Below are 17,057 nucleotides of genomic sequence, written 5' to 3' on the forward strand. Positions count from 1 at the left end.
TTTATTTTTTCTAATTTATAAACTGTAGGTTTAGGAACAAACAAACTTTTAGGAGATTCGTGGTAAAGATTTAGGCTTTTGTTTGTATGTATTATGTACATTAACATGATCAGTTAAAACTGGTCCACATGCTCTGAATGATGACCACGCGCACGCGCAGCGGCGCCGACGGGATGATGTCACCCGTGCGTCGGCCAATCAGCGCTCAAGCTCTGCGCCACTTCCTCGAGGTCTAGTCACCGAGCGGGAGGCGAGCTGCGTGCGCGGGTCGGAAGTCTCTTTCCGAGAGGAAAAAAAACAAATAAAACAATAAAGCAACACCAAATAAACACTGTCAAAACTTTGCGAATATGGACCATTACACTGCATATTGAACCTCGGATTGATAAAGCAGCTCTAAGACTGATAAATAAGCGCACATTAGGCGGACTGAGGGGCGTTGGGGAAGAGTTAGCCACTGATGCTAACGCACGATGCTAACTCACTAATTTATGACTGAGTTTAGCAATAGTTCAACTAAAAACTGCGCATTCCGTTGGATTTGAAAGCCAGGAGTTTCCGTGGTGTTAGTAGAGTGTGTGTTGGTGAGGTACAGGAGGGGATTTGTCTTCTCTGGGTCGTGTGTGTCGAGGCCTGCGATAAGAGGAGTCGGTTTAACTCTCCACACGTGCACCAGGTAAACAGGTGAAGATGTCGGCCCAGGCGCAGATGAGGGCCATGCTGGACCAGCTCATGGGCACGAGCAGAGATGGTAAGTGTTTCTTTCAGTCGCATCAAAGCGAAACTAAACCATAAGTTTGATTCAATCGGCGATTCGTTACTTTAACTGACTCCGTTTGGTGAATTATACTGTGTGCAGTGATACTCTAGCGATTTATTTGACAAACCTGTTAAAAAGCCACGGTTTCATTACTCTCTGTGGTTAGTTAAATCATTTAATATCACTAAACTCAGTAATCTGATTGACGGAAACACGTCAGATCGATTATTCCCACGGTGTCCTCGCCATGAGAAATAATTTCATTAGACTTGAATTTAATAAAAAAAAATCATGAGTATCCCTAATTTGACATGCATGGTCAGTTTTATGATTAGTATAATTTCTTTGGCATGATTTTGGTTAACTTATGTTTATTAATTACTTGATTTGTTAACATCATTATTTGTTTGACATAATTTTATAACATTCGTGAATTTGTTTGATTAAAACTCTTATAGTTTGGCTATATTAGTCATATATGTATTGTTGTATGAGAATCATGAATATGATGATTCATTTGCCATGATCCACGCTTTGCCTGACATAATTATATTATCTTACAAAATTATTTAAATAATTATTTTTCATTTTTAAATGAAAATCGTGAATTGAATTGTTGCAAGGCTGTTCATTTGAACAGTGTGTCTCATTGTTTGTTTGTTTGATTGTGGCTTGATTTGATGATTTTTGGATGCTCATAATCTGTGGATCTGTTTTCTCGCAGGAGACACTATGAGACAGCGGATCAAGTTCACGGACGAGCGAGTGTGTAAGAGTCATCTGCTGGAGTCGTGTCCACATGACATACTGTCAGGAACCGTAAGTGTCTCTTTATCAATCCTCATCTCTGTGGGTTTGACTTTCCTTATCCAAAACCCTGTTCTTTAACTGCAGCACTTCATCAGTTGCATTATGACATCAAAAATGTTATCTGAGGTTCCTAAATGGTTGTATCTGTGTAGCGTATGGATCTGGGAGAGTGTGTGAAGATTCACGATCTCGCTTTGAGAGCAGATTACGAGATCGCATCTAAACAGCAGGAGTATTTCTTTGAGCTGGATGTGAGTAAAACCCTTTCCATTCGTATACATTTGACTGTGTGTGTGTGAACTGCTCATAAATGGCTGATTGTGGCATGTCTCCTCAGGCCGCAGAGCACCTGCAGTCCTTCATTGCAGACTGTGACCGGAGAACTGAACTGGCCAAGAAACGTCTGGTTGAAACGCAGGAAGAGATCAGCGCTGAAGTGGCTGCTAAGGTAAAACCTGACGGCCTGCGCTGGGGAATCCCTAAACAGAGATTTCACTTGCACATCATTTTCATATTGAAGTTTCACACACCTGCAAGTAGTGAGCCCTGCTCCACAGTTCTGATATAAACGGACACTTCAGTGTGTCCTTTGCCAACTTCCTGTTTTGATAGGAAATACATGCAAACAGAAAATAGATCCGCTTAAACCGGTTTATTTTTATTTATTTTTAAGGTATCATATCCTACAAAACCTTTTTTCCATCACAGAGTAAAAAAAGTAGATTGCAAAATCTCACAATTCTGACTTTTTTCACACATCTGATGTTTTCTTTTAGAATTTTACATTTAGATTTTAAAGTTTTAACTATAAGTCTGAATTGTAGAATATTAGCATAGAATTCTGAGTCTGAAAAAATGTCAGAATTATGGGTAAAATAAACTCTGGATTGTGAGAAGTCAGAATAGTGGATAAAAAGTCACTATTAAATATATTTTTTTATTTTGTGGCAGAAATAGGTTTCTGTAATATATTGCCATTCGGTAGCTTGTAGTTATTTTGCCTGCGATCAGTTTATAGCATTATTCAAAGCCTTTATTTTCAAGCACAAATAATTTCACATATCATGTCCATTTGTCCTACTCTCTGCCCCTTACTCCGAGTCTTGTCTGTTGTATTTACAGCTGTAACTCTTAGTGTTGATGTTTTCTGTGTGCTGTGATCGGCAGGCGGAGCGTGTGCACGAGCTGAACGAGGAGATCGGGAAACTGCTGGCGCGTGCGGAGCAGCTGGGGGGCGAGGGGAACGTGGACGAGGCTCAGCAGGTGCTGGAGAAGGTGGAGAAAACACGCACCCTGAAGAAAGAGGCAGAGGTCAGTGTGGGGTCAGGTGGAAATAACACTGTAGTCCTCTGTACTACCTGTACAACTCCATTTGATTGGGTGTGAAAAAGATATAGTGGTGTTCTAATCGCATTATTGTGTTTAGGACATATACCGTAACTCCATGCCAGCCTCCAGCTTCCAGCAGCAGAAGCTGCGTGTGTGTGAGGTTTGCTCCGCCTACCTCGGCCTCCACGACAACGACCGCCGCCTCGCTGACCACTTCGGAGGGAAACTTCATATAGGGTTCATCGAAATCCGTGAGAAGCTTGAAAAACTGAGGGTAAGGGAGCACACAAGAGCTCAGTCGGGCTGTTGTCACGCATCTCTTCATTGACGATCTGCTGTGATTCGCAGAAAGCTGTGACGGAGAAACAGGAGCGCCTGCGCACGAAGAGAAGAGAGGAGCGCGACCGAGAGGAGGAGCGAGCCCGAGAGTGGGAGATGGAGAAAGAGAAAGAACGCGAGCGGGAGCGCGAGAGAGAAAGAGAGAGAGAGCGAGAACGAGAGAGAGAGAGAGACAGAGAGAGGGAACGCAGGAGGTCCGTCTCTGTCTTCTGCTTTCATTTCATTCTACAAAATGTGTTGAAATCATAATGGGGCCTTTATATTAAAGCTGGAAAAGTATCTTGATATTTATGTACTTTGCTTCAGATTAGTTAAGTCATTATAGTCAAGTCGAAGCCACATTTATTTCTGTAGTGCTATGTATGATACTAATTGTTTCGAAGCAGCTTCACAGTAATGAACAGTAAAATAAGGCAAGATAATAATAAGGTTGTAAAAATTGTTGGTTTTGAAACCAATTCAATTTCAGCTTTAGAGTGGCCTTATTCAGTTCAGTGTTGATTCACTTTATATTCAATGATGATTCAAGTAGTTCAGATTCAGTTCAGAAATACAAAAACAGTAACCGTGTCGATTTTTTTTTTGCAACGTTCATAAATTATGAAATGAACTCAAACTGAAGCAGCTCTACAGAAGACAATAGTGTCATTATTCAGCTCAGTTCAGGGGCGATTCAATAACGGTGATGCAAGGTTAGTGTCATTCTCAGTTTGATTCAGTTTATTATGAAACTAACTATTCAATTATAAAGCAGGCAGCTCTAAAGAGACCGTAGTGTCATTATTCAGCTCAAGGCAGTTAATATAGACTAAACAGCCAAATAGATTCAGAATCTAATAGTAACTTGAAAACTTCAAGAACTAAAAATAAGCCAGATCTAATTAGCTATGATCAATTTAGGTTTTGCTGTTTAATTTGGAGATGTAGTAAATCAGTAGTTACACGTTGTTTAAACATGTGAAATGTCACACAGAGACTCGTTTTTAAAGATTTGACTTGCAAATTGTTGAAGCAGTGTTTTGAACTGATTCACTAAAGTTTAAAAGAGCCATCTCACAGACATTAATCAAAATATCTAATATTTAAATAAATAAAAAAACGGTCAAATATCTGTTGTTTTATAAGTTTTATAACATGATTGTCTTTATAAGTTCTTCATCCTTCATCCCTCTCTTCTTAGGTCCAGATCCAGAAGTGGTGAGCGATATCGGTGAGCATCAGCTTCTTTCCCATCTAATAACATCTGGATCAGTATCGTGTGTGTGTATATAAATATATATATCTCTTTCTCACGCTTTGTAGGGAAGGAGGAAGCTCGTCCTCTCATCGCTCTCGTCGGCACCGTGAGGATGGAGAGAGAGAACGAGAGAGGGAGAGGAAACACAGGCACAAAGATCGCCATCGCTCTCGCTCCCACTCACACAGGAGCAAAAGGAAGAGGTACCACAACAACTCCAGCTTGACTCCACCTGTCTGGGCTCTTGTGGAGGGACTGTTATGTGGTCAAATCAGTGTAATCAACAACATTATGACAAGATACCAGTGTTGTTCAAATAAAATAAATAAATTTGGTGTGTAACACGGTCATAGTTCACGTTTAATAGACCGATCAATTTGAAATAAAGTAATGGAAATCTTAAATAACTGGTATTTGTAATTTAAATAATTTTAAATAAAATAAGTGTAAACAATATAATTGACAATCAAACCAATGTTCGCTTCAAATAAATGCAGTGTATTATGTTAATTGGTCATGATCAGTTGTAATTAAAGCAGTGGATATTTTTTTAAATTGAATAAATAATATATATTTGGAATTTTAAAAATGTACATTTATTTAAAAATTATTAATCCATTTTAAATAATTTTAATTTACTTTTAAATGACTGGATTTGGAATTCAAACAATTTGGAATTATGTTGATTTTGTAAGTAATTTTATATTTGAAATTAATTATATGAAACTATTTTAAATAATTTGAAATTAGTTTTAAATTATTCCATTTATATTTGGATATTTATGTATATATAAACACACTTATGTACACACACACATATCTATCCATCCCCATTTGTGCCTGTTACACTCACTACTGATACGTTTCTTCAGGTCTTCACACACCAGAGATCCGGAGCCGAATCTGCCTCTGCCTCAGGAGAGATTGCGGGAGAACGCCGCGGACGAGAGATGGTGGGACAACGGACGCAGGGACATGGAGAGAGAGAGATCCCCCGTCTCCCCAGACATGAGCCGAATGAAAGAGCAGGAGAGATCTGTGTCACGGGAGAGATCCGTGTCGCTGGAGAGAGATCAGCGCTCCAGCTCCGAGGAGAGAGAGTCCGGAGAGATTTAGAGGGAAAGATTCAGATACTTTACTGTAGCTTCCGATCCCTGCTCCTTCTCATAGCCGGCAGTAGCCACACTGATCTGTCAATAACTGGATGAGCTTCCGTCCGGTTACTCATACATCAGTAGAAGCTCAGCAGCTACAGAGAGGGAGCCAGTCACAGATGGAGTGAGTGTGTGTGTGTGTGTGTGTGTGAATGAGTGAGAGAGAGAGAAAGACCAGCATCATTATTGGAGATACAGATGACGCTTCAGACAGCAAGAGTTACACACGTTGATCTAGTTGATCCAAACTAGTCAGCAAACCAAAAGAACATGAAGTGTTGTAGAGGGGAAAGATTGCACTTAGAAGTAGTTTATTTTTTATGTTGCAAAATAAGGAGAGGTGGATGAAGGTAAACCTGCAGGAATATAAAACCACCACCTGAGAAAATGTTTTCCTCATTTTAAACTGGCTACTATTGTTTTTTCTTTCTTTTTTTAAAATAATTAAAGCTCCTGAAATGATTATTTTGATGTGGATATTATTGTCTCCTGTTTTTTCCTCTGATTTCATTGGATATGAATCTAAACTCAGAGCTGGACTGAGCAGTAAACCTGGATTATATGATTCAGTTTGTCTGTTTTTTTTTTTTTTCTCCAGAAAGCCCAAACCAGTTTTTCACACATAACCACATCCATTTGTGACTCGTCTTGGGTTATTTCTCATGGTACCATGATGTGTGTGTTTCTCTTCCCCCTTTAAAACTCTTTCGTTTTGCTGTGTTGAGAGGATGTCTTGAAACTTCATCTTGCCTTGTCATTATGCTTCGAAACAATAAATCTCTTGCGTTCCTTGTTTAAAACGTTTCAGTCTTCTTGAGAACTCATTTGAATACATTTTTTTCTGCCTTTGCTGAAATGTGAATTTCCTGCACGGAAATACCAGTGTTTGCAATGAAACAAAAGTGTGTTACAGTATCAGGAGACCACCACACTTAAAATGCTGTGTGACGTTAAATCTAAATTCATTCATTAATTGACGAAATTAATTAAACATCACATTGACAGTTCCGCGGTTAGCCCCTGGATTGCGATCGGGCTAGTTTTAAGAAGCAATTTAAGGATTCTGTTGTGAAAACCTGGCAAACCTCACTGATGTCATAAGTGAGATACAGACCTCTTAGGAAAAAACAAATTGGCTATATGAACGTTTTATATATATATATATATTATTATTATTATTTTTTTTTTTTTTTCAAATTTACATTTTAATAAAATCTCTCAAAAAAACGAAATGAAAAGTTTGAGATCAATAATTTAAGGTCATGGTGGTTTCTGTACGCGCAAGGGCAGCAGCGCGCGCTCTATGGCGCGGTGTGACGTCACGCGTGTCGACTTTGAAAAATAAGCGCGAGGAGGTTTTTTTTTCTCGGTAAACATGCAAACAAATAAATCTCTACTCATCTGTGCTATACTATAGTACTATAGTATATTATAGTGCTATAGTACTCGAGCTGAACACCTCCACTGTGCTCGTGAGCAACGCGCGTCAGCTTGTCTCATAACAACACAAATACATGGGTCTTTATTATTTACTGTGTGTGTTTTTATGGCTGCCCAGCATTTATTGTTAACACTTGTACTGAGTTAATAAAACCTTCGATCCAGCAGGGGGCGCCATTGGGCAGCGAATGAATCATTTCTAACATTCCACAAATTACCATCCCTTAACAATATTTAGAAATAAAATAATATATATTTTTTTAAACAAATGACTACTGTTTTTATGTTCTTTTTTTTTTAGTTTTTTTTTTTTTTTTAATGAATCATGTTTCTCATAAAAATGTATAATACTAGTTTTGATATACTAGTTTTTTACTATTATTATTATTATTATCATCATTCCCATGTTTTCCCAGTTTTAATGACTTAACTATTATTCTAAAATAATGATAAAAAAAGAGTAAATGTGTCAAAAATTTTGACTACTGAACCTATAAATCAATATTGTTTTTGCCCGAAAATATCCTAACATCCAATAATTACGGAAACAAAAATATTTATATGGTTTGGGAATGTCTTGCAGCATTTTTCTTGATGTTTTGACAGCTAAAAAAGTTAAACCATGATTTGTGAGATAAATATGCTTTTTACTCCAGTGTTATTTTAGATGCTGTTATAGTTCCTATTAATATTGCTATAAAACTATTGATATTTTATTTTTATATTTTCTGTTTTCATCTTAATTTTCATTTACTTTTTATTCATTTTGGTGTGTGTTTTAGTCATTTTTATTACATTGTTTTGTTTATTTTTTTATATAATGTGTATATAGATGTTATTCACATTTATTTCAGTTTTAGTTATTTTATTTAAATTTAAATTTAGTCATTTAGCAGAGGCTTTTATCCAAAGTGACTTATAAATTAGAAAATTGGAAGCAATCAAAATCAACAAAGGATCAATGATATATAAGTGCTATAACAAGTCTCAGTTATCTTAAACACAGTACATGTAGCAAGGGCTTTTAAATATAATAAATAAAATTACTTTATATTTTTAAGAATATAATTAGTATAGTGAGTGCTAAAGTTAGAGGGTCAAATAAAGATGGAAGAGATGTGTTTTAAGCCTATTCTTGAAGATGGCTAAGGACTCAGCTGCTCTGATTGAGTTGGAGAGGTCATTCCACCAGAAGGGAACATTTAATTTAAAAGTCTGTAAAAGTGACTTTGTGCTTCTTTGGGATGGCACAATCAAGCGACGTTCACTTGCAGAACGCAAGCTTCTAGAGGGCACATAAGTCTGAAGTAACGAATTTAGGTAAATAGGTGCAGAGCCAGTGGTAGTTTGGTAGGCAAACATCAATGTCTTGATTTTTATGCGAGCAGCTATTGGAAGCCAGTGCAAATTGATAAACAGAGGTGTGACATGTATTCTTTTTGGCTTATTAAAAATTAATCTTGCTGCCGCGTTCTGAATTAATTGTAAAGGTTTGATAGAATTGGCTGGAAGACCTGCCAAGAGAGCACTGCAATAGTCCAGCCTGGACAGAACAAGAGCTTGAACAAGGAGTTGTGCAGCATGACCCGAAAGAAAGGGCTTGATCTTCTTGATGTTGAATAAAGCAAATCTGCAGGATTGGACAGTTTTAGCAATGTGGTCTGAGAAAGTCAGCTGATCATCAATCATAACTCTAAGGCTTCTAGCTGTTTTTGAAGGAGTTATGGTTGAAGTGCCTAACTTGATGGTGAAATTGTGATGAAACGAAGGGTTTGCTGGAATCACAAGCAGTTCTGTCTTGGCAAGGTTGAGTTGAAGGCGATGGTCCTTCATCCAGGAAGAAATGTCAGTTAGACAAGCTGAGATGCGAATAGCTACAGTCGGGTCATCAGGATGCAATGAGAGGTAGAGTTGAGTGTCATCAGCATAGCAGTGGTATGAAAAGCCATGTTTCTGAATGACAGAACCTAATGATGCCATGTAGACAGAGAAGAGAAGAGGTCCAAGAACTGAGCCCTGAGGCACCCCAGTAGTTAGATGTTGCGACTTGGACACTTCACCTCTCCAAGATACTTTGAAGGATCTATCTGATAGGTAAGACTCAAACCATTGAAGTGTGGTTCCTGAGATGCCTTTTGCCAGTAGGGTTGATAGGAGGATCTGGAGGTTAACCGTGTCAAAAGCAGCGGACAGATCAAGCAGGATAAGTACTGAAGATTTAGATTCTGCTCTTGCCAGTCTTAGAGCTTCAACAACTGAGAGCAAGGCCGTCTCAGTTGAATGTCCACTTCTGAAGACAGATTGATTGCTGTCAAGGAGGTTATTCTGTGTGAGAAAGGCCTTTTATGTTAAGTTAAACTAAATGAAAATGGGCTGTGTTTTTTGACAATATAAATTTATTCTACACTTTTTATTATATTAAATATTAAAAATATTTTACGGGTTTAGTTTCAGTTCACTATAATAACCCTGTTCATCTCTTTTTGGTGCACCACAGTAACCTCGTCCCAGAATGCTCTCTGTTCTCCCTCGACACTCCCTTGTGTTTCTATGACAACCTCACCTGTTGCAAACCAATCCTATCGGTAACCCGAGTCCTGAATAAAGGACTTTTCTTTGCGAAGAAATGACAAAAAGGCTTTCTGGCATCTTACCTGTGCTCTCTCCCTCTCCCTCTCCCACCCTTTCTCTCTCTCCCTCTCTCTCCCTCTCTCTCCCTCCCACCCTCTCTCTCTCCCTCTCCCTCTCCCTCCCTCCCACCCTCTCTCTCTCTCCCTCTCCCTCCCTCCCTCCCTCCCACCCTCTCTCTCCTCTCTCTCTCCCTCTCCCTCCCTCCCACCCTCTCTCTCTCCCTCTCCCTCCCTCCCACCCTCTCTCTCCTCTCTCTCTCCCTCTCCCTCCCTCCCACCCTCTCTCTCTCCCTCTCCCTCCCTCCCACCCTCTCTCTCCTCTCTCTCTCCCTCTCCCTCCCTCCCTCCCTCTAGCTCCCTCCCACCCTCTCTCCCTCTCCCTCCCTCCCTCCCTCTCCCTCCCTCCCACCCTCTCTCTCTCCCTCTCCCTCCCTCCCTCCCTCTATCTCTCCCTCTCCCTCCCTCCCACCCTCTCTCCCTCTCCCTCCCTCCCTCTCCCTCCCTCCCACCCTCTCTCTCTCCCTCTCCCTCCCTCCCACCCTCTCTCTCTCCCTCTCCCTCCCTCCCACCCTCTCTCTCCTCTCTCTCTCCCTCTCCCTCCCTCCCTCCCTCTCCCTCCCTCCCACCCTCTCTCCCTCTCCCTCCCTCCCTCTCCCTCCCTCCCACCCTCTCTCTCTCCCTCTCCCTCCCTCCCACCCTCTCTCTCTCCCTCTCCCTCCCTCCCACCCTCTCTCTCCTCTCTCTCTCCCTCTCCCTCCCTCCCTCCCTCTCCCTCCCACCCTCTCTCTCTCCCTCTCCCTCCCTCCCTCCCTCTATCTCTCCCTCTCCCTCCCTCCCACCCTCTCTCCCTCTCCCTCCCTCCCTCTCCCTCCCTCCCACCCTCTCTCTCTCCCTCTCCCTCCCTCCCACCCTCTCTCTCTCCCTCTCCCTCCCTCCCACCCTCTCTCTCCTCTCTCTCTCCCTCTCCCTCCCTCCCACCCTCTCTCTCTCCCTCTCCCTCCCTCCCACCCTCTCTCTCCTCTCTCTCTCCCTCTCCCTCCCTCTCCCTCCCTCCCACCCTCTCTCCCTCTCCCTCCCTCCCTCCCTCTCCCTCCCTCCCACCCTCTCTCTCTCCCTCTCCCTCCCTCCCTCCCTCTATCTCTCCCTCTCCCTCCCTCCCACCCTCTCTCCCTCTCCCTCCCTCCCTCTCCCTCCCTCCCACCCTCTCTCCCTCCCTCCCACCCTCCCTCTCTCTCTCGAGTCGTGAATGACCTCATTTGACAGTCTCCTCACTGACCGCTTCACACACGGGGTCAAATCTGGATATCCTCTTACCCCACAGACCCTCAGAGCACTTCGCCTGTCACCCAGAGGCCAACTTCATATAACTTTATTGTCTTTCTATTGTTCTTGTAAAATACACTTTTATGGCGCTCTTGAATTGGGCTCAAATCTCCAACCTTAAGGAAAGACATTCCATATTTGGCTTCATCTATAAAAGTCATCAAAGTACTGTACAAAATGATAGGTCTGTTATTCTCATGTGGTCACACACAGACTGAAGAGACTCAAACACTGTTTTAGTTCATTCTCAGGGGCTTTTTGTGATTTCCTCTGCTGGCATCTCTTCACAAACACATCTACAGTGCAGTGTCTCTCCAGAGACCTGCCTTTGTCCCAACAGACATTCTGTTACTGAATAATGCAGTGTGTGTGTGTGTGTGTGTGTGTGTGTTCACATGCTGAGAGACCGGCAGAGGATGCGTTTCTGCACACACATACACATGGCCAGGTAAATTGACTTGATACCACGGAGCGACTCGTAGCTGCAAAGCAAGACCCCAGAAAACATCCAGAAAACGTGTTAAAAACCACAACAAAAGTTCTAGCAGTGACTCAGCAGCATGTCGAAAACACCTGTGGCTACTGCATAGAAACATCCTTGTAGCCGCTAGCAAACACTAGAAACCATGTAGAAACTGTTAAAATAGCAACACCCTACCAACCATCCAGAAAACTCCAGCAACCATTTAGCAACATGTTAAGAATCACTCAGAACACACCTAGCAACAGACTGATATTGTGTTATATTGTAAAAATCCCTATAAAAATAAAATTGACCTGATGCATAGAGCGCATCACAACCACAGAGAAATGTTAAATAAAAAGATTAATACAACCTAGCAACGTCTCATCAATGCCATCGCAACAACACATAAAAAAATGAGTAACTGCTCAACAATGTGGTAAAAATTTGATCTGTGTGATCAAGCACAACTCTGTTGGTAGTTTTTTACTGGTAGTAGGCAATAGAAAAAGCTTGTTTTTTTGTTGTTAAAAAAAAAAGTTTTTAAAAAAGAAATTCACATGTAGTGTGACGTCTGATCTTTGAGAAAATATAAAGGTTCACTAGCTTCGTCACTTCTTTCAATGTGTATTTCTATTTTTTTACATTTTTAATGAAATTTATAAGTTTGTCTTATGGTGTCATTGACATTAACTTAAACCCGTCATTAACAGTTTGCAAAACCCATCATTGCAATTTACTAATGCTTTATGCTTTTCTTTTTAATTCATAAAAGTTTTAATTTACCATTATTTTAACCATACTTGGGACTGTAACACCATAGGACAATTTGACATTTGGCTCGAAAAAATACAAATAAAATTAACACTGCATATTTTTTTAACAACCGTTTATACAGGACGAATAAATGTTTAAACGATTTACAGCACTGTAAATAACAATAATATTAATTATATTTATTTTTATTCTGTGAGATGCCATGTCACGTCCACAACCCCTTTAAAGATTTTTTTGCATGCTTATAATTTATTATTTCAGTGTTGCTGTGTTTTGAGTGTACGTGATAAGCTTCATGTTTGATGAGATTATCATCAAAAGCCTTGGCTATAACAAGCCTTATTCTGAGCTGACTGTGAGCTTGAATTGTGTGTGTCTCTCTGTAGAGCTCCAGATATCTCAGATTTCCTGCCATGCCTCTTCCTCTCACAGCAGGTAATACAGGAGGACACTGAGCTCCCTTACAAACACACACACACACAGAACAATGCAGGTACTGAGGAAGAGAAACACATCAAACTGATGATTACAGATGCGCTGATTGTAGAGCTCAGAGGAAACTCTCAGTGCTCAGAAGCTGCTTCTTGTTTTTGTTCAAGAGACTTTCATTTCATTGCCATCTTTGTCTCAGATATTTATCTTAGTTTTTCTATTAATAGAAAAACACAAATAATTAAACAATTGCCATACAGTATGAGTTTATTTGTATACAAACAAGTTTTTTTTTAATCTTTTAGCTGCCAAATACTGCAAACATGATCATCCTCATTTGAGAGACCCCCATCCTATAATTTAAACAAGGCTGTTATATATTTTCATGAATAAAAACCCAATTCATACTGGGGAAATGGATGTTATAAATTTGTATAAAATATTATTTGTATAGGTTTTAAAGTGTGTTTATTTTTCATTATTAATTTATTTGAATATATTTATCATATTTATTCATTGTAATCTATTATTTATTTTGAACTCTTTTAAGTTTACTTGTTTGTTTTTATCTCACTATTATATATTTAGTTAATCTGTTTTTTATTTATTTCATATTTATGTATTTAATTATTTATTATTTTGAATCCATTTTACTGTAATTTATTTTTACAGTGTTTAATGTACTTTTTATAATTTACATAATTTTGTTTTTATTTCGTTTTAATTTCATTATTTTTAAAACATTTTAATATATATTTAATATATCCACAGTGTTCCATTTATTTATAACCAGAAATATTTTATTTTTATAAAACAAATATTACCACAGACCCCATCACTGCACTGTGGCCCCCTGTGGGTCCCCGGGGCCTAGTTTGAAAATCCCAGGTCAAAGAAAAAGAGTATCATCTAAAAAACAATAAAAAACTCACAAAACTCTCCATTCACTCTCCTTTCAGTCTCATTGCTTTCTATGAGAAACTGGGATACTAGAGCTCAAATAGATGCATTTTATATGTCATATATCGTCTGTGTGTGTGTGTGTGTGTGTGTGTGTGTGTGTGTGTGTGTGTGTGTGTGTGTGTGTGTGTGTGTGTGTGTGTGATGTCATGTGAAGCCTTCGGATATGCAGGTCTCCAAATGCTCAACTGAAGTCAGACAGAGAGAGGGGCTGGCATTTACTGGAGATACTATATGAAAGTGACTGTTAGCACGTCTGGTGTGTCAAAGAGACAAACCCGGCTGGAGAACTTCACTCATTCTCATTATATCTGTCTTAACACAACTGTAAAGTAATAGCAGATGGCAGCTGCTGTGCAAGAAACCTCTGTGTCTTCAGTCATGTCCACAAACGTCCTGGAATGAGATTCGAGAGGGATGTATAAGCACAAGTGGCCAAGTCCACGAGCGTGTGTATTTTTGCACTGCTGCAGATCAGCCTGCAGTGGGAAATACGTGTCAACAAAATAATATAAACAAGAGGTCAAGGTTTAGCAAAGTGTAAGAGTCTCAATGTCATAAATAAAGCTCATTCTTATGGTGAGGGAATAAAAATTTTCTTGTGGCAAGGAGTTTAATGCATAAACATATCATGTGTGACTATAGTTAACAGGGATTATCAAAGATGGATTCATAAAAATTTTATTTTGAATTAAGAAATTATTACATTAACCATCCCAGCTAGCGGGATTTTGTTATAAGAACGCTCTCCAAATATTCAGTGTTGATTCTGGGAACATTAAAAATTTCCAGTTTTCATGACGTTGGAGGAACGTCTTTAAAAACAATTTATAGCATTTCTGTAATTTTGGTAAGATTGTCCAAAACTATTTAAGAATTTAATACAACACACTTAGACACCAGAACTCATCATACAAACCTCAACAATGATTACTGTAAAAATAAAAAAGAAGCAATGTATTCTTTAGATGTTTTGTATGCTGGCAAGAAGCATTTCACCATTGTTGTGTTGTTCATTGTTGTTCATAAACCGAATGTTGATGTCTGTAATTGTATTAATGAAACAAAACATGTTATAAGCAAAACGTTAACAATGACAGTATTTATACACTCACAGACATCAACATTTAGCTTCTACAGTGCTAATTTAAAAAAAAATCATTTTGGTTGAGTTTTACATCTCTTAATAACATTTTAATTCCTTATTTCAGCAAGTGCAAAAAAATGATCATTGAAACTACTTCAATCTAAAATTTGTCTGTGATTAAAACAGACATGTTGTACTGCTTAATCAAAGCAGAAATGTTTTCTGAAAACACACGTAATGCTGCAAAAAAAAAGAAGAAGAAAAAAAAAAAGTAAAGGGTCAAGAGCCCACTGGAGTTACTGACAAACACTGATCCCCATGATGGTGACCTCAAACAAAACATTTTCCATAAGACATCAAATTTTAAACATCTGTTAATTCTTAATAAGAACTTCTATAGAAGTCTGAAAGAAACAAAGTCTGCTTAGTAATACAGTAAGTGAAGCTTGGGAGTTGTTTAATCAGATCTTGAGAGATGTAATGTCTTTTATCTTCAGTTCATCTAAGGCTGTGGCTGAAGAAAGCTGTAGTTTGTGTTGTATTTCTCTTTCTTCCAGTGCTTGTTCACAGCAGATCTTTGAATGATTGAAATAATGTTTCAGGAACTTAATACTAAGCTTTAATGTTACAAATCAAGGTTCCTTGAAAGGTGATTTTTTTTTAATCAAAATTAAGTTGACAGAATGTTTGAGAAACATCATACCTTTTAAAAATGTTCCTCTAAGATAAAGAAAAAATTTGGACATTTTTTAAGTTCCCAGAACCAACACTGAATATTTTGGAGAATGTTCTTATAACAAAATTATGTTAGCTGTGATAGGCCTTGGCTACTGTATTACATGTGGTAGTCAGCATTTAAATGAAGTTTATCATGAATAAATGTTACATAAAATGCATAATGTAAAACAGGGCTACAAGAAACATAAATACAGTCTTGTAAGTCCATTAACTGATCGTCTTTTTCCCCGTAATATTTGTATACTATGATGATTATGATTATTATTATTAGCCTGGAATCATACTGCAGCTGTAATTCAGTTGATATCTAATGAATTTTTGTGATTAAAAATAAAAAAAAATTTGCAATGAAGAATTATTTTAGTTGTAATTCATTTTTAAAATATACTTCCTTTTGACAAATGACAAATAAAGGCACACAATTCAGTTTTCTGCCGGTAAAAGTGACATTTATTAATTTATTAAGTGTTGCTTTACAAAAGCAAAGCTAATTATTTATAATGCAGATTAATTATAGTGAGACAAAGCAAGTGTTAAAATTAAAAATAAATTTATTCATGTGCAATCACTCAAGTGTAATTCAAATGAAGTCAAACTAATCCGAGGCTCCTCCTGAGACTCTGCGGTCAACATCATGACATCATCAGATCAGCTGACCTTCTAAACCTGACGTGATTGGCTCTCTGCTCATTCCAGCTGACCTTCATCATTCTGAATCTAACGAGAATGAAAGCAAGGCTATGAGGGACTGTACACCAATGTAGAAAGATCACGTGATTTTCACAACTTTCAAAACAGTCTGTGGAGTTTTATCTGCTGAAAGTTTAACATTGAATGATTGGCATGTTGTCAATTCATCAAACACGCAGTACTTCAGCTCCAGCCTCTTTTTCATTCCCGCCAAAATTTAACATGGCGCTGCCCTGACAAAAATCTCTGAACACAGTTGCATTGTTTACTCTGGATGGTTTTATTCATATTAGATGCACAGTAGCTTCTATTCATTAATGGCATTAATAAGACAAGCACTTTTTCTATGATCCCGCTGAGTTTGTGACGCTCAGCGTGTCATTTAACCATCGAATCCGATCTCCTTGTAGTAGCGATCGATGTCGTGGATGATGCAGTCCATGATTCTCTTGAGCGCGCCCTGTCCGGCCGAGTCCAGACCCGCTTTCTCCTTCATCACCTCCACCAGTGCCTCAGTGATCAGCTGTCGACACACACACATAACACACATACATTGTGTATATATATATGAATTTGTTCTTTTTTACTACTTACTTTTTTACTTTTCTACAATTAAGTATAATTTGAGGGAAGTCGTGGAAGTCGTGGCCTAATGGTTAGAGAGTTTCTGAGTATGGGTCACCATACTTTGCTGTATGTCGCATCACTTTAACTTTTTTCACTTTCACTTTGTCATTTGTATCTCATATTATCTAATAATAAATTGTGAATGTTTATTAGGCTATTTATATTAAAATAATGAGCAACGTTTAAAATCAGTCATTTGAGGCACTAGGTCAGTTAGGATGCTGTCTATGTAGGCAGTGAGTCAGTTCACTAGGTTTTGGA

General features: G+C 38.7%; 2 protein-coding genes across 2 annotated transcripts in view; one reads left to right on the top strand and one right to left on the bottom strand.

The window, feature by feature from the left end:
• Positions 1-208: 208 nt before the first annotated feature.
• LOC113050856 (putative RNA-binding protein Luc7-like 1) lies at positions 209-6,433 on the top strand. Its single transcript, XM_026214299.1, has 10 exons — positions 209-751; positions 1,485-1,579; positions 1,723-1,821; positions 1,908-2,018; positions 2,738-2,881; positions 2,997-3,173; positions 3,248-3,432; positions 4,419-4,448; positions 4,541-4,678; positions 5,348-6,433. The coding sequence occupies exons 1-10, from the start codon at positions 691-693 to the stop codon at positions 5,589-5,591; spliced, it is 1,284 nt and encodes a 427-aa protein (XP_026070084.1). The 5' UTR covers positions 209-690; the 3' UTR covers positions 5,592-6,433.
• A 9,484-nt stretch (positions 6,434-15,917) lies between these two features.
• The window catches only part of LOC113052789 (myoglobin-like), a 2,978-nt gene continuing 1,838 nt past the window's right edge, over positions 15,918-17,057 (bottom strand). Inside the window, exon 4 of the mRNA XM_026217271.1 lies at positions 15,918-16,692. Coding sequence (XP_026073056.1) covers positions 16,552-16,692 — 141 coding nt within the window. The 3' untranslated portion in view covers positions 15,918-16,551. The remainder of the gene's footprint in view (positions 16,693-17,057) is intronic.

Source organism: Carassius auratus, chromosome 1 (genome assembly GCF_003368295.1).
Source record: "Carassius auratus strain Wakin chromosome 1, ASM336829v1, whole genome shotgun sequence".
Taxonomy (NCBI): domain Eukaryota; kingdom Metazoa; phylum Chordata; class Actinopteri; order Cypriniformes; family Cyprinidae; genus Carassius; species Carassius auratus.

Bases quoted from the DNA above. Each gene is read 5' to 3' on its own strand.
- LOC113050856 (XM_026214299.1), top strand. From the start codon at position 691: ATGTCGGCCCAGGCGCAGATGAGGGCCATGCTGGACCAGCTCATGGGC. The intron at 1,822-1,907 runs GTGAGTAAAACC...ATGTCTCCTCAG, and splicing joins AGTATTTCTTTGAGCTGGAT to GCCGCAGAGCACCTGCAGTC. The intron at 2,019-2,737 runs GTAAAACCTGAC...TGTGATCGGCAG, and splicing joins GCGCTGAAGTGGCTGCTAAG to GCGGAGCGTGTGCACGAGCT.